Source organism: Eulemur rufifrons, chromosome 30, assembly GCF_041146395.1.
Source record: "Eulemur rufifrons isolate Redbay chromosome 30, OSU_ERuf_1, whole genome shotgun sequence".
NCBI lineage: Eukaryota > Metazoa > Chordata > Mammalia > Primates > Lemuridae > Eulemur > Eulemur rufifrons.
The window spans coordinates 51,600,785-51,618,889 of record NC_091012.1 but is presented as its reverse complement, the minus strand read 5'-3'; the positions used below and the strand labels follow the sequence as shown (position 1 = coordinate 51,618,889).

Genomic DNA, 18,105 nt, shown 5'->3' with positions numbered 1-18,105 from the left:
TTGTCTCTGCTGCTTTATGAACCATTTTGAACTTGAATAAGAAAATCACTCAAATTTGCTTTTTGTCTAACATCATTTCCATAGTCTAAAATAAATATAAAATTAATAGCAAGTAATAAGTCATTAGCAAAACAAATATAAAGTGAGAAATGCACATTAAGATGATGTATAATATAACCACATGTAAGAATGTATTCTAATATCAAACAGGCTAAAACCACAATTACTTTTCCACCAACCTAATACAAAGTTTTGCTGATGATGGATATGCGTTCCAGAAGGTAGAATGGAAAGATTTCAGTATTTGGGGAAACACGGGAGATAGAGACAGAATAGGGGAGGTACAGAGCCAAATGGAGATGACAGTGGGCTAGATGAGGGACAGCCTGGGAGTCTGGGGCCTTTTATGGTGACTGACATAAATGGACCCAGATGTTATAATGACAACAGTCCCTAGAAAACTCATGGGGTAGATAGCGATGGTGAGGCTATAGGGAGGAGTGGATGTCTGGGGCTCTCCCTTGACTCTTGTTGCTACAAGCAAGGAAGTTTGGGGAAGCTTGACATTTGTGCTACTTGGAGCCCTTGCTTGGCGTGCATGAGCCCCCTCTTGACCACTGTTGATGGGTGAAACCTCAAGGAGGTGTGGTTTTAGTATCAGTGTATGAGTTTGTTCTTGACTTCCGTCAGAGGCAGGACTGTATATGGGGTCCCCACTGACCCCCTGTTAATGCAGTTGAGGATTTCTGAAGTAAGATAGGTATTAGAGCACAGGGCCCTGACCCCTGATAATGAGAGGACAGTAGAAAGTATGAAAACCACTGGAGTTCTGGGCTCCATCCCACCCTTCAGTCGTCCTATAAGTGCCTAAATGACTATCGGAAGTGGATTGGTTAAATAAATTGTGGTACATACATTCTATGGGTGCCCTGTAGCCATCAAAAGCAATGAAATGCCCCCTATATATATACACATATATACATACATGTTTATTTATTTATATTTAGACATAGATATATCTATCATCTATCTATTATCTTACATAGAAAACTCTCCAAGAAGAATTTGACACATGAAATAAAAAAAGTAACTCAGAAACAAATCTACATATTTACAGCCAACTGATTTTCAACAAAAACACCAAGAACATACATTGGAGAAAGGACACCCTCTTCAATTAATGGTGCTGGGAAAATTGGATATTCATATGCAGAAGAATGAACCTGGACCCCTTTCCATCACCATGTGCAAAAATCCACTCAAGATGCATTAAAGACTTACATGTAAGCACAAACTACAAAACTACTAGAATAAAACATAGGGGAAATGCTTCAGGATATTGGTCTGGGCAAAGATTTTATGGCTAAGACTTTAAAAGTCCAGGCAGCAAAACAAAAAATAGACAAATGGGGCTATATTAAACTAAAAAGCTTCTGCACAGCAAAGGAGACAATCAGCAGAGTGAAGAGTCAACATTTTGAATGGAAGAAAATATTTGCAAAATATTCATCTGACAAAGGACTAATATCCAGACTCTATAAGAAACACAAACAACGCAGCAACAACAAAAAAGACCAAATCGTTCCATTAAAAAGTAGGCAAAGGACACAAATAAACATTTCTCTAAATAAGAGAAGCCAAGGCCAGAGGATTGCTCGAGGCCAACAGGTATATGAAAAAATGAAAACATCCCTAATCATCCAGGAAATACACATCAAAACCACAATGAGATATCATCTTAGCCCAGTTATAATGGCTTTTATCAAGATGACAAAAAATAACAGATGCCGGTGAGGATGTGGAGAAATGGGAACCCTTATACACTGTTGGTAGGAATGTAAATTAGTACAGCCATTTTGGAAAACAGTATGGAGATTTATCAAAAAACTAAAAGTAGAATTACCATATTATCCAGCAACCCTACTGCTGGATATTTACCCAAAAGAAAAGAAATCAGTATATCAAAAAGATACCTGCACTCTCATGTTTATTGGAGCACTATTCATAATAGCAAAGATATGGAATCAACCTAAGTATCCATCAACAGACAAATGGAAAAAAATTTTGTATGTATATACAATTTAATACTATTTGGCCATAAAGATGAATGAAATCATGTCATTTGCAGCTACATGGATAGAACTGGAGGTCGTTATGTTAAGTGAAATAAGCCAGGTCTATAAAGACACATATCGCATGTTCTCATATGTAGAAACTAAAAAGTTGATCTCACGGAGGTAGAGAGTAGAATGATAGATACCAGAGGCTGGGAAGGGTGTGTGTGTGTGTGTGTGTGTGTGGGAATGAAGAGAGGTTGGTTAATAGGTACAAGCATATAGTTAGATAGAAAGAAAAAGTCCCAATGTTCGATAGCAGAATAGAGTGACTATAATTAACAATAGTATATTGTGTATTTCAAAAAGGCTAGAAGAGAGGACTTGAAATGCTCCCAACACATAGAAATGATAAATACTTGACATGATGGATAACCAAAATACCCTGACTTTATCATTATACATTCTATGCATGTAACATATCACATGTACCCCATAAATATGTACAAATATGTCATAAAAAGCATGTATGTACAATATTTATGTAAATGCACAAAAAACTTCTGGAAGGATACATACACAAAACTATCGCCACTTTTTATGTATGGGGAGGGAAGAAAAGAGCTGAGGAGAGAGGAGGGAGGGCATGGTTGGGTGGGGCAGGGCAGGATAGTGGCAGGGGGACTTTTAAGTGTGATTTATAGAGCACAATGTTGTAACTACTTGGGTTCAAATCCAGATTCTGGTATGAATATTTGGGTAATCTTGGGCAAGTTACTTATCCTCCTTTTTCCTCAGTTTCTTAATCCTTAAAATGGAAATAATAATAGTATCTACTTCATAAGTCACTCTGAAAGTTAAATGAGTTAATACCTGAAGCTTTTTCAAAGGAGATGCATGAATACTCCCGTTGCAACAGTGCTTGGCACAGGTAAGTACTCAATAAATGTTAGCTATTGTTACTGTCATTATACTTCTGTGTTGTTTGAATGTTATATAACGTGAGAATATTCATGCATTTCCTTTGGAAAAGCTGAGAGGAAGGAGCCAGTACAGAGGGAGAAGTTGGAAATATAGGAGAGAGATAATAATAGGTTGAATAAGGTTATTGAGGAGACCCATACATGAATGGGATCTGAAACACACATGGAGGAATTAGATCTAGATTGGAAGAGGGATATCTTTTAACAGTAGGAAGGGATGGCTGTGAATATATTTGTAGTTTGGTAATAGGAGGTTGGTTTCTCATCTGAAGACTTCCATCTTATCTTTAGGAGGTGAGTTATTTGGGGCTGCTGAGGAGTTGAAATTTTGGGGAGAATGGAGAATCTTGGGAAGTATCATTGGGGAGAGTGAGAGAGTGAGCTGAAAACATGACAGGAATCCCCCAAAATACTGAAAGTCCACTTGAGGTCAGAGACCACGAATTCATAGTGGTATTAATCTGTTCATCTGTGTGATTTTCTCTTGTAGCGCCTAACAGCTCTGGCGGGGGAAGGAGAGGAAAGGCTGTGAACCAAATGCCAAGATCTTTAATGACTGAGTAGAGGACAAAAAGGAGGTGGAGTCAAGGTGTAACCAAATGTCATGAAACTCAGAGGAAGGTGCTCGCTTCGGCAGCACATATACTAAAATTGGAACGATACAGAGAAGATTAGCATGGCCCCTGCGCAAGGATGACACGTATTAAATTTTTTTAAAAAAAAAAAAAAGAAAGAAAAAAAAAGAAACTCAGAGGAAGAAGGATCAAGGGTTTTTACTTGAGGGTAGAGGAGGAATGGTCTGGAAGTTGCAGTGTGGCTGGAAGAGGATACACACCTCACCTCCTCTGCAGTATATGCTGTGTGTTGGTATAAATCACTTTCACTGGAAAGGGCTATAAGGGAAACTCCATCTCATGGGGAAGCTAAGAATGTCAGTGAATATTCAGGGACAAGTTTGAGGATGGTAGAAGAGTTTATTAGTCATTGTAATGGTGTTCCAGGAGGCACAGCAGAAGCACCTGGGAGTGAAGATAGAAGTGGAGGTCAAGTCCAGGGAGAAGCAGCACAGAGCAATATGGGAATACAGTTACAGGAGATGAACAATAGTAATAATAATAACAGTAATAATTTAACGGTGCTTTGCATGGATTATATCATTTAATCCTCACAACAACCTTATGAAGTAGAGCCTTCATTTTACAGATTAGAAGACAGGCATAGAGTTTAAGTGACTTACCCACAGTCACATAATAGCAAATAAGTTGAACTGGGTGCTTACATGTTGGGCGATGACAGAGGAAAAACAGGATGTGCGTGAGGCATGGTGGGTTTGGCTCATCACAAGTTTGGCTAGATGGTTAGTCCTGATAGTCTTCTGATAAATAGGGGGCTCTCAGGTCTTTCCAAATTTAGCTGTATTTGGGACTGGAGGCAGGAGCTGCTGTTTTGTTGGTGTTCCTTATATTGCTTGGTGTGGAAGGATCCAGACAATAGCAGGACCAATGCATTTTCTCACCTGTGCTCTGCAGAGTGATTGGTGGTGGGGCAGTAGTGTGATTCTTAGGTGTGTCTTGCTCTAGTGGGGTATATAAAGCCAGACTGCAGCTGCCTCTAAGGTGTAAGGCTGAGAGGCAGTTTGTGGGAAATATGACCCTACTGAAAGACTTCACCGGCTGTAGATTCTGAGAGATGTGAGGCCCAGCAGGAGTCTGGCAGTGACCCAATTCTTTCTTTCAGTGAAAGCAGCTCCTCCAGTGTTCAAAGCTGTGTGGCCTAGCTGCTAAAGAAACCTTTCTTTACCAGACATGCTGAAGGGTTTGAGTGCCATGCTTGGTGTTCAATGAAGTTTATGAAACAGAAAAGGAGGCCTTACTACAAACTTCCTTGGGCAGCATTTTAGAGCCTCATATCAAGAAGACCCTATAAGATCCTTTCAAAATTCTAAGAAGGCAAACACAATTGTTAAACTTTTAATGCTTATTAGACCTAGGTTACTTATTTTAGTAAAATGTATGATAGACTTGGGTTTTCTGTGTCTTGTGATACATGTACATTGAGGACCCTTATAAAATAAATTGCACAGAACATTTATGCACAAATTATAGGACAGAGAGGATAGATGTCTAAAACATAAAGGTCTTTTTTTTTGTTTTGAGACAGAGTCTCACTTTGTCACCAGGGTAGAGTGTAGTGGCATCATCATAGCTCATAGCAACCTCAAACTCTGGTCTTAAGCAGTTCTCCTGCCTCAGCCTCCTGAGTAGCTGGGACAAGTGTGCGCCACCACGCTTAGCCAATTTTTCTATTTTTTTGTAGAGACAGGGTCTTGCTCTTGCTCAGGGTGGTCTTGAACTCCTGGCCTCAATTAATCTTCCTGCCTTGGCCTCCCAGAGTGCTAAGATTATAGGCATGAGCCACCACACACCTAGCCTAAAGGTCTTTATAACTATTTATTACATGAATAAATGAAGTTCGTTGTCTTAATTTTTGAAGAGGTTTATTTTGAGGTGTTTCTTCTTTTATGACATATAGTTGGTTGTAGCAATGATTATTTGAAGGTGAGTCCCTTGTCAGAAGCAAACCCCCAATTATAACCTTGGAAAGGTAGAATCCACTTTATGATGATACCATTTATAACACATTATCCAGAAATTCATTACAGTGAAAAGTGGGCCCTGCTTATGTATCTGTGTGGGTGGGTTATAATGAAAGTACTTATACACACATACAGTTAATCTGAATAGCTCATTAATACTAATGACCAAACTTGGTCATAATTCAGATTCAGTTTCTGTGATTATCAGAGTATGTGAAACTAGATTAAAACATATATGTTCATGTAGCCATATATCAATTCCTATGCATGTGGGATTTGTCATAATTTAGATAGGATATGTATCATTTTTACAGAATTAAAAGTAGCTATTATTTCTAGGACTACAAATTTTCAGCATAATACTTTTGAAAAAGTCTAAAATTAATAGTTTTTTTTTCTTTTTTTTTGAGACAGAGTCTCACTCTGTTGCCCGGGCTAGAGTGCCGTTGCGTCAGCCTAGCTCACAGCAACCTCAAACTCCTGGGCTTAGGCAATCCTCCTGCCTCAGCCTCCCGAGTAGCTGGGACTACAAGCATGTGCCACCATGCCCGGCTAATTTTTTCTATATATATTTTTAGCTGTCCAGATAATTTCTTTCTATTTTTAGTAGAGACGGGGGTCTCTCTCTTGCTCAGGCTTGTCTCGGACTCCTGACCTTGAGCGATCCTCCCACCTCGGCCTCCCAGAGTGCTAGGATTACAGGCGTGAGCCACTGTGCCCAGCCTCAATTAGTAGGTTTTTTTAAACAAAAAGTTCAAGAAATTAGGAAGTCTATCTAGGTGTTAATTTCTGGGTCCATCAAGTTATTACATATGATATTATCATATATAAGATCTCATGTAAATGATCTACTTATACTTAGTCTGCTTAATAATAGCTGTTTATTGCTGTTTATAATGTATTTGTCGTTAAATGGCAGGCTCCCAGAGTGATGTGAGAGTTGCCAGGAGAGGAAGGTTCTTTGGCAAGAATCCTGATAGTGTAGCACTAACCACAGTTTGGGATCTGGTCTTCAGTTTTGCGTGTTCATAAACTCAATGCTCTAAATGTTGCAGAGTTGATCGATGCTGGGAATGTGGATTCACGCTAAGGACATTGACAAGAGACTGATGTATAAACCAGAATGCCAATTTATTAATTTACAAAGACAAACATAATTGCTCACTCAGATTTGATTTAAAAATAGCAAATTCTTTCCTGTGGGCAGAGCTTCACGGGAAGCCAAATTATAATCAGAAGATTGTACCATAGAATCAAGACAAGGTGAGTGAGTTAGACAATTCAAATGCATAATGCCGTTTGTCATGATTGCTTTAATGGTCCATCTCCCCTATATGGACTAGAGTATTTGTTCCTTGGAGAGATTGGTGTATTTATTTTAGAGGTCAATGCACATCTACCCCACTTCCTGAGTAGTGCCTGTTCAGGTTTTCTCATTTTTCTATGCTTTCCTTGTTGATCAAAACCTTTGACTGGCATAAATTTTTCTATCAGCTCTCTTTAAAAATTACATAAGTAAAACGTGTATCTTTAGCCATGACCTCGTCAATCAGATTACAGTCTAGTATTGCTCACCTAGAGGCCATTCTAACCTTCAAGGAAATTACCTCTCTTGATTTATGGTTCAACTTGTAGGTATGGGCGTGACGGGGGAGGCTGCAAACTAGTGAATTTTATTTAATAATTCTATGGGGGCACCTTACTGTGGCCAGGGAATAGGATTACCAGATAAAAAAAACAGGATGCCCAAATAAATTCAGATAAACAAGGACCATATATTTTTTAGTGTAAGTATGTCCAAAATATTGACGAGGTATACTTACACTAAAAATAGTATTCACTTTTAATCTGAAATTCAAGTTTAAGTAGGCATCCTGTATTTTTATTTGCTAAACCTGGCAATCCTACTGGCACATTAACATGAAGCCATGAGGCTTGCCTGGGTTCACGCTGGCCTGTAAGCACCAGTCCATTCGGTTGCCTCATACCGGGAACAAAAACCATTCCTACTAAAATATTTAGGTTGACAGTAGGTAGCAACGAAGCGCGGAAAAATCTTGACCCTTTGAGGAATCCGTAACTGACGCAACTGCCATAAGTGCTGCTTTGCTTGATTCCTCGCCCCCCGCCCCCATTCTTCTCTTCTTGCAACTAGAAAGAATTGCTCTATCACTTCTTTCTCAAGTCTCGCCCTTTCAGCTACCTCCAACGGGAGAGGACTCGGTTGCCCAAAAGGAGTTGGCAAAAGCGCCGACGTGGAGTTCAGAGGAGCGGAAGTAGTCACATTTCACTGAGAGCCGTAAGCGCGTCTGGTTTTCTCGCCTTCCGGATAACGACAACAGCTCCGACTGTCAGTGCCGGGGTTCCTCGTGTAAGGGGATCTGCCGGACCCTTGCTAATTCAATTTCTTTCCCATTCCGGGCCCTTCCCTATCGTCGCCCCCTTCACCTTGGATCATGTTCAAGAAGTAAGGACATGCTGTGGCCTCTGTCGGCTGCTCACAAAGGCGGTGGGGGTGGGGGTGGGGAAGAGGGCGAGAGCAAAGATCCTCTTTCTCTCTCCCCCGCCCCTGCCATCCTGACTCCCTAAGGTTTTCTATAGTACTATGCTCTCACTCGCAACTTGCAACACTTCTTTAAGCTTTCCATCCCTAATTCTGAATCGGGTCTCGGTCCCTCCACTCCCGTGTTTTTTGTTTTTTTTTTTTTTTCTCCTTATCCTTCTTTCTCTTTTGCCCCCTCCCGCAATTCTGTCTCCATTCCTAGGACTCTACCAATCACATCCGTACACTGTGATTTAGCTGAGAGGGGAGCCTTGCAATCACTGCCATATGTTTATTAGTTATGAACTGAATAAAGGAAGGCTTGACTTCCTGGGTCATGGGAGTGAAGGAGTGAAGGAGTCTGGGTGACAGGAAGCAAGCGGCCTGTCATGCCTATTGCTGCCAGATTAACCTTGCCTTGAAAGTAACGTGATTGCCCTGCAGGCTTTTCAGTGTAAGGAAGACAAAAATTCCTTGGGAACCTACCCAGTGGGTTTGCCTTCCAGATTTGGTAGACGCAAAAAGCAAAGGGGGGACATGGGCAAAGGAAGGTGGGTTTTGTGCATGAAATTTTGAGCAAAAGTAAATAGGGATCTTAGAAATCATCATCATCATCATCATCTTTTAAAAAAAGCTCAGCCGATTGCATAGTCTAGCAGGGGCCGATTTTCTGTGTTATGCCTGGGTTGGTCTTTTGTATCTCAACGCTTGAGATTTTTTTTTTTTTTAAACAGGTTTTATTATCGGTAGGAGTCTGTGTTTCCGCCTGGGTAGAAATGAGTAAGATTTTCCAGGAAAAGCGTTTGCGTAGCTAATTACAGATTATAGTGCAAAATATGTTTCATATTCCTCCCCTCCCCCCCAGCTAATTGCTGTATACGTGATAGTTTATTTTAATATTGCATTAAGACTTTGGTTTTGTGCTGGACAGAATAAAAGGGAAATGGTGTTTTTTTTAAAAAAACTTATTTCACAATTATTTTAAGCATCTAAATACTTGCTTGGGAATAGATGACTAGAACAATACCTTTAGGTATTCTGATACTTCTGCTTAGAAATGCCTTTTTTTTCTTGCAAAAACTACTTGGCAGATTTGATGAAAAAGAAAATGTGTCCAACTGCATCCAGTTGAAAACTTCAGTCATTAAGGGTATTAAGAACCAAATAATAGAGCAATTTCCGGGTATTGAACCATGGCTTAATCAAATCATGCCTAAGAAAGATCCTGTCAAAATAGTCCGATGGTAAGTCTGTTTTTCTCTATGTAAAGCTCAGAGTAGCTGAATATGTAATGATTAGATTTCACTCATACTAAGTGGAATTATTTTCAAATTAACTATTGATAGATTAATGATGGGAATAGACACAAAATAACTAAAATTATCAATATTTGTATTTTCAAATATTTTCTATGTCCATGAAAAATGCAGCTTTGTATATTGATTGTTTTATTAGAGTTAAATTTTTCATTTAGAGTTGGATTTAGCTTATTTCAGTTTGTTCTTTAGAGATTTGTTTTATTGAATTATCTAACAATGGAATTTAAATAATAAAATGTGAAATAAAATTGATTGTAGCAGATTATATTTTTATTTTTTCTCTACTAAACTTGTATGATAGGAAAAACAATGTAAATAATGTTTTTGGCTGTGATCTTACTGAAATTTTTAAAAGCTTATCTGTGTATGCATATTTCATTTGTGATTTTTAAAGGATGTTTGACCTATATTCATTTTTGAAAGAAAATTTCTAACTTTGTACTTTGTGACATTTGTCTTACAGCCATGAACATATAGAAATCCTTACAGTTAATGGAGAATTACTATTTTTTAGACAAAGAGAGGGGCCTTTTTATCCAACCCTAAGGTTACTTCACAAATGTAAGTCTTGTTAGAGATATGCATTTGGGGATCTGGAAAGACACAAATGGAGCTGAAGTGACTTTTAGTACTTAATGTGTTATTTATTAGTACTAGGTAATAAGGAATGTAAGACTAAAATGAATGCCCATCTGAAAAATGCAAATTCTCTCATTGTACATTACAGAAAGCCCAAGAAAGAGCATTCCTTCCTTAAGTTAACAAATATTTATTGAACTTACTATGTGCCAGGCACTGAGCTAGGTACTGAAAATACAATGGGAAGCAAAGACAGACATGGTCCCTGTCCTTATGAAGCTAATAGTCTAGTTGGCAGAATAGACAACAATTAGATAATTACACAAATATATATCTACAAACTGTGATAAGCACTGTGAGCATTTTCATCTTTTAAATTTGTTTCCAGATTTGTCTAATAGAGAAAACTCCATATATGGGAAAACATTGACTAAATGTGGGGAGACCCAGTTATTGTTAGTTGAGTGCCGTGGTCAGATGTTATGAAAACAAATGTTTATTTCATACCCACATTTGCATGTTAGATTGAGTATATTACAGAAGAAAATCCAAAGCAAGATATAATCTCAGGGCACAAAAAGTTTTCAAATGGGAAGTAAAATTTCTGCTCTTCAATTCTGGCATTCTAGCCAAGAGGCAGAAGGGAAGGGAGTAACTGGAAGGTTTTGTGTTTGGTGATAATGACTTAATGAATTTGGCTTTTTGGTAAGAGGAGATCAGTTTGGAAATACTTGGTAGTGCAGAGGTCAGGAGCAGTAAACCTGTTAGGCAAGTCTTGAAAGAGGTGAAGCATTTTAATATTTACAAGGGTATAATTACAATTATTTGATTAACTATTTCATTAGGTTAAAAAAAACTTTAATGAGAGAAATTGGATCCTAAAGCAATGGGGAAAATTTTAAATGAAAATATTTTGGTGACATTAAAACATTTTGATGACATTAATTCTGTTCAACTAAGAGAAAACAGAGACAAAATAATCATATGTATTGCATAAACCTAGATTTGTTCCTTGTTTGAAAAAGAAACAAAAATCAAAGCCCTCCTTTCTCTTCCCCCTGCCCCCCAAAAAAGATATAATAGGCTTTCTTAGGACTATTGGGGGAAATTTGAATATGGTTTGGCTATAAAATGATATTGTAGAATTCTTAAATTTTTAGGTGTGATAATAGTACTGTGGTTATAGGCTCATGCCTGTAATCCTAGCACTCTGGGAGGCTGAGGCGCGAGGATTGTTTGAGCTCAGGAGTTGGAGACCAGCCTGAGCAAGAGTGAGACCCTGTCTCTACTAAAAATAGAAAGAAATTATATGGACAGCTAAAAATATATATAGAAAAATTAGCCGGGCATGGTGGCACATGCCTGTAGTCCCAGCTACTTGGGAGGCTGAGGCAGTAGGATCGCTTGAGCCCAGGAGTTTGAAGTTGCTGTGAGCTAGGCTGACGCCATGGCACTCTAGCCTGGCCAACAGAGTGAGACTCTGTCTCAAAAAAAAAAAAAATAGTATTGTGGTTATGTAGGAGAATGACTATTTTTAGATGTTTGCTTATTTATGGTGAAACATATCTGTACTTAATTTCAAATGATAGAGGAAAAATGTGTATGTATAAATAGAAAGAGATAAAGCAAACATAGGAAGCTGTTAATGAACAATTGTTGAATCTAAGTGGATAGTGTCCAGGTCTTCATTGAACTGTTCTTCTAGTTTTTCTGTACGTTGAGCACTTTCATAATAAATCAGAGGAAAAGGATGTTCCTATTTAATTTTTTGCTGGGGAATCAACCTTTTAGAATATCTTAAAGTTATTCTTGTGTAAGAAGCAGGATAATATGGTAGTTTAAAATGTGAACTTGGAGTTAGGCAGACCAGGGTTCATTTCCCAGTACGTGCCACTTTTAGCAAGTCACTTAACCTTTTTAAGCTTTGTTTCCTTATCTTTAAAAATGGACATGATAATTGTATATATCTCCAGGGGTTGTAAGGATTAAATGAGATAGTGCATGTTATGTACCTAATACAATGCCAGGAACACAGTAAATGCTCAATATACAGTAGCCATTATAATGATGTAGTAATTGTTCAATAAATGTTTACTACTACTACTTATTATCATGATTGTGATTATGATCATTATCATTATTAAGGGACAGATATTAATGAGGATGAGATCTAGTAAACAAATTATGGCCTGTAAGTAGTAAATGCATTCATTCCATCAAAATCCTTTTTTATCAGTAAGATGTTTAAACTAATTTGTGGTCTTGGCAGGAAAAAAGACTTACCTGTTCTTTGACTAGTGGGAGGACTAGTGGTAAGGCATTAAAGTGAATAAATTTTACCTGTTATTGTCATTATTATTCCTAGAGAGCTCTGAGAGGCTTAAAAAGTTTTTCTCCCAGTATTTGTTTGAAATCCTCTCAGGATCCTTTAATTATTAGGTTATGGATTATTAGTAGATACACATACGCACACATAATTTTTTTTACAAAAGGAATACATGTGTATTATATAAATTTGGAAAATACAGAATTATATAACTAATTAATAAACACCTGTATTCCCATGACCTAGAGTTAACCATTGTTAGTGTATTGGTGAACTTCCATCCAGTTATTTCCTGCGATGTGTGCAAATGCATATTTTTTTTTTGCTGTTTAAATTGAGTTCTCTGTTAGCATAGTTTCTTGATTGATCTATAATAGTTGTACATATTTTGGGGGTACACATGTATTTTCATATCTGTATACAGTGTATAATGATCAAATCAGGGTAACTGGGGATATTCATCACCTCAAACATTTATCTTTATGTTGGGAAGATTACAATTCTTCTCTTCTACCTATTTTGAAATGTACAGTAACTCATTGTTAACTATGATTTCCCTACTGTACTCTTGAATACTAGAGCTTACTCCTATCTAACTGTAATTTTGTAACTCTTAGCCAACTTCTCTTCATCCCACTGTAGTCTGTAAACTAACAGACTTTACTTTTTAGAACAGTACTAGGTTTATAGAAAAAGTGAGCAGAAAGAACAGAGTTCTCATTTATGTATTCCCTCTCCTCAACTCAGTTTCCCCAACATCTTTCACTGGTATGATACATTTGTTACAATTGATGAACCAATGCTGATACATTATTATTAATGAAAGCCTATAGTTTACATTAGGGTTCACTCTTTGTATTGTATAGTTCTATGAGTTTTGCCAAGTGCATAATACCAAGTATCTACTGTTACAGTATCATACAGAATAGTTTTACTGCCCTAAAAATGTTTTATATTCCACTTATTCGCCCTTCCTCCCTCCTCCTCAACCCCTAGTAACCACTGTTCTTTGTGATAGTTTTTTATTCTGCTTTTTTCACTTAACATTATATTGTGAACATCTCTCAGAGCCTTAAGTATTCTCCCAAAAACATGGTTTTATTATATAGATATGACAGATGTATCTTAAGCCTTTATCTCTTACCTTATTGTTGGACATTTAGGTTGATTCCAGTTTATTTCTATTATAAGTATTAGTACCACAACGAATAACTTTCAACCTAGATATATTGTACATCCCTCATTTTTTTCTTAGAATAAAGTCCTAGAAGTAGGATTATTGAGTCAGTTTGAACCTTTTCAAGGCTGTTGATGCATGTGGCCAAGTAGTGATAAAGACTATTAGTAGTAGAAGCCTTCTAGTAGTATATGGGAATACCAGTGTTCCTACACTCTTGCTAGTACTGGGAATTACTTTCCTTAAAAATATTTACCAATTTGGTAAGTGAAGGATAGTGTTATTTTGCATCCATCAGAATACTGTAATTTGAGAAACATTTGTTCATGTCCTTTGCCTTTTTCTGTTGAGTCATTAGTCTTAATAATTTATATAATGTGTTTCTTTTCTTCTAGATCCTTTTATCCTACCACACCAGCAGGTTGATAAAGGAGCCATCAAATTTGTACTCAGTGGAGCAAATATCATGTGTCCAGGCTTAACTTCTCCTGGAGCTAAGCTTTACCCTGCTGCAGTAGATACCATTGTTGTATCCTTCCTAGGCTATAACTGCTGAAAAAATGTATTCATTGTGTTTCTATTACTGAAAGATCTATCCAAGGGAACATTAGATGTACTTTTTTGGAGGTTACTGTTACTGTTGTCTCATGCCTTTCTGGTTACATTTGAAGTTATGGGAAGTAACTGTTTTTATTTCTTGATACTAAATTATGTCCCATCTTAGGTAGTTTTTGTTTTGTTTTTGAGACAGGGTTTCACTCTGTCACCCAGGCTAGAGTGCAGTGGCATCAGCATAGCTCACTGCAGCCTCAAACTCTTGGGCTTGAGCAATTTTCCTGTCTCAGCCTCCTGAGTAGCTGGGACTACAGGTGTGCACTCAGGTAATTTTTCTATTTTTTGTAGAGATGGGGTCTTGCTATGTTGCTCAGGCTGTTCTTGGACTCCTGGCCTCAAGCAGTTCTCCTGCCTCAGCCTCCCAAAATGTTAGCCACACCTGGTCTAGGTAGTTTCTTAGAAGTTAAATGAGAACAAGTTATAAAAGAATCCCAGCTGCATTTTGGCCCAGTTAGGGCCTATTGTTATCAGACTTGGGACACAATATGAAACTCTTGATTACTACTAGAAAGGATATAGGTGATATGATTGGATCAGCCTTTTGGGCATCAACTTGCTGCTTTAATGTTCACTTTGACTTACCCAGATATACTGGAGTAAAAGCTCTCAAAAGGAAAAAGAATTTAGGCACTGGGTATAGTATCTCTTTTCCCAAGCAACAATTTTGTGTTAGGAGTGGGTAGTGGGAAATATTGGCGGTCCCCAACTTTTATTTTAAAACTTCATTTTTAAGTTGGTTAGTTGGGCCTCAGAGCATGTTTTTTCAAAGAGAAATGTTAAAGTCCAAGATAGTCCTTAAAGATCTATACTTTAGTTTTTCTTTAAAAAATGCTATAAGCATGTGCTACTGCACCCAGCTAATTTTTAAAATTTTTTGTAAAGATAGGATCTTGATACATTGCCCAGGCTGCTTGAACTCCTGGCCTCAGGTGATCCTCCCCTGTTGGCCTCACAAAGACCTGGGATTACAGGTGTGAGCCACCATGCCTGGCCTTAAAGATCTATTCAACTCATGATTTAGCTGATCTATTCAAGGAATTAATTGGGGGGAGGGGAAATTATAGATTATTTCTATTTCTACAAAGCCATTGCAGCGATATCCTAGATTAAGTAGGTTTTTGTGGCTATTCTGGACAGGAGGCCATTTTTCCTTTGTCATAGCTAAAGTGGCCATTTGCCTCAGGTTGAGAAAAGGAATGGTGAAATAGGGAAATCACTTTGGGAGGGGGTTTGAGAGTGTGTCCTGTGCTTAAAAGGATGATATCCTCTGTTGTGGCAGTTATAGCTAAGTTGTATGTTTATATTTTAGGAAAAGCTTGTGTTGACATGGATACTGTTCACATAATAAGTGCTCAAATATTTGGAGCATTGAATGAATGAATTTAAAACCAATGGAGAGGCTGGGCGAGGTGGCTCACGCCTGTAATTCTAGCACTCTGGGAGGCCGAAGTGGGAGGATTGTTTGAGCTCAGGAGTTCGAGACCAGCCCGAGCAAGATCGAGACCCTGTCTCTACTAAAAATAGAAAGAAATTATATGGACAGCTAAAAATATATATAGAAAAATTAGCTGGGCATGGTGGTACATGCCTGTAGTCCCAGCTATTCAGGAGGCTGAGGCAGTAGGATTGCTTGAGCCCAGGAGTTTGAGGTTGCTGTGAGCTAGGCTGACGCCATGGCACTCTAGCCAGGGCAACAGAGCGAGACTCTGTCTCAAAAAATAAAAAATAAAATAAATGGAGAAAAGTATTCTGTGATGACAGGTTATGATTTTTATGTTTATGATTTCTCTAAGTGTTGGTAAGTTTATAGTTCTGGAGTTTCCCTTACATGGAAAATTTTCTTATTACCCCTAGCCTTTACTTTTTAAAATAATTTTTAGGCTGGGTGCGGTGGCTCACGCCTGTAATCCTAGCACTCTGGGAGGCCGAGGCGGGTGGATCACTCGAGGTCAGGAGTTCGAGACCAGCCTGAGCAAGAGTGAGACCCCGTCTCTACTAAAATTAGAAAGAAATTATATGGACAACTAAAATATATATATATACAAAAAATTAGCCGGGCATGGTGGCGCATGCCTGTAGTCCCAGCTACTCGGGAGGCTGAGGCAGTAGGATCGCTTAAGCCCAGGAGTTTGAGGTTGCTGTGAGCTAGACTGACGCCACGGCACTCACTCTAGCCCGGGCACAGAGTGAGACTCTGTCTCAAAAAAAAAAAAAATAAATAAAATAATTTTTATTTTGAAATAATTATAGATTTACAGCAAGTTGCAAAAAATAGTACAGAGAGGACCTGTGTACCTTGAACCTTTACTTATGAAAATATGTACTGCAGTGTTTACCAATCCAGAAGCTTCAAATGATACCCAAGACCATTCTGGTTCTTCTAGAAAGGTTGAAACTATTGTATTGCGCTCTTAAAAATAGAATGGGAATACAATTATTATTTTCATATATCCTTTACATAAAACCGCCATTCAGTGATTAAAACACTAGAACAATTGATATTTATTTATTTCACAGTTTTTAGTATTTATGTGTGAGAAATTTTATCTCCTTTTTTGTATTACTCATTCTGGTTTTGTTGGCATGGAGTTATAGTATTAACATTTGACTTGAAACAAACATGATTATAAGATTTATTCATTTAGCAATTATTGACTATTTAGAATTTGCCCACAGACCCTGCTAGGTCCCTGTTCTCAAGGAGTTAATGGTCTAGGAAAGAACATAAGATGGGTTCAAAGTGGCTTAACATGGTCATTGTTTGACACCCCTCCCTCTCATCAAGGCATTTTGATAGATAAATAGTTTTCTTAGCTGTGTGTTTTCAGGCTATCATGGCAGAAGGAAAACAGCATGCTCTATGTGTTGGAGTAATGAAGATGTCTGCAGAAGATATGTAAGTCTCACCTTAGGCCCCCTTAGCTTTTGAGATATGGGTAAGCAACCCAGGAAGCATCAGAATTACAGGTGAAATTTGCTCTCATTTATACCACATCTTACAAATATCTAAGCACAGAAGCCTCATTTCTGATTTTTTCTGACACTTAGGAAGCCATTGAAATCTATTTTGTCTTCGGGATTGCATTCTTTCTTAAGTACTTTGAAAAGAACCTGTGTGCCAACACAGCTGTTTTATATGTATGTATGTGGTACTTTAGGAATTTTTTATTTGGTACAATTTAAATTGGAGGGAGGGGGAAGATGTTTGGGCTAGTTTTTTAAACAGTGACATAGTTCAGTACCACACAGTATTCATTTTATATTCTGACTTGGTGGTATAAGCAATGTAGAGTATTAGGGAACTATTAAAGATATATTACCAAAATATAGGCATATTTTTAAAAACTTTGGAACCCATTTGATGACCAAATTAGTTCTACTGATTTTGTTTCAAGGTTAATGTAACACTTTGATAGTCTAGTCTGGTGACATTATTACTCTGCTTCTATAGACCCATTAGTTAGATTGCTAAAATCACTTTAAGATATGAACTGTCACAGAGTGATGGAATTTAATATAGACTATAATGTAAGTGTAATAGCAATAAATTCTCTACATGTGGCTCATAATTACAAAATAGCAATGTACTTTGAATTATATTTATCATGAATAAGCCTATAAATATGCATAAAAATATGTTTATGTTTTTTCCCTTCTACAGTGAGAAAGTCAACAAAGGAATTGGCATTGAAAATATCCATTATTTAAATGATGGACTGTGGCATATGAAGACATATAAATGAGCCTCAGAAGGAATGCACTTGGTCTAAATATGGATATTGTACTGTATCTGTGTTTGTGTCTATGTGTGACAGCATGAAGACAATGCCTCTGTGGTTATGCTGAATAAATTAAACAGATGCTAAAATTCTGTTAGCTTCAGAAATTATTTTATTTTTTCTTAAACTCAAGTT

The 18,105-nt window shown here is 37.6% G+C and overlaps 1 protein-coding gene and 1 pseudogene across 2 annotated transcripts; both read left to right on the top strand.

The window, feature by feature from the left end:
- The first annotated feature begins 3,658 nt into the window (after positions 1 to 3,658).
- LOC138379259 (U6 spliceosomal RNA) lies at positions 3,659 to 3,752 on the top strand (annotated as a pseudogene).
- Positions 3,753 to 7,763: 4,011 nt separating this feature from the next.
- On the top strand, positions 7,764 to 18,105 carry MCTS1 (MCTS1 re-initiation and release factor). 2 transcript variants are annotated; one of them, XM_069463436.1, is made up of 6 exons: positions 7,764 to 8,100; positions 9,267 to 9,419; positions 9,958 to 10,055; positions 13,972 to 14,105; positions 17,020 to 17,087; positions 17,853 to 18,105. In XM_069463436.1, exons 1-6 carry the CDS (start codon positions 8,090 to 8,092, stop codon positions 17,932 to 17,934), a joined length of 546 nt encoding a protein of 181 aa, XP_069319537.1. In that variant the 5' UTR covers positions 7,764 to 8,089; the 3' UTR covers positions 17,935 to 18,105. The 2 variants fall into 2 exon arrangements, with proteins under 2 accessions (XP_069319537.1, XP_069319538.1); XM_069463437.1 differs by lacking the exon at positions 7,764 to 8,100 and adding an exon at positions 8,713 to 8,726.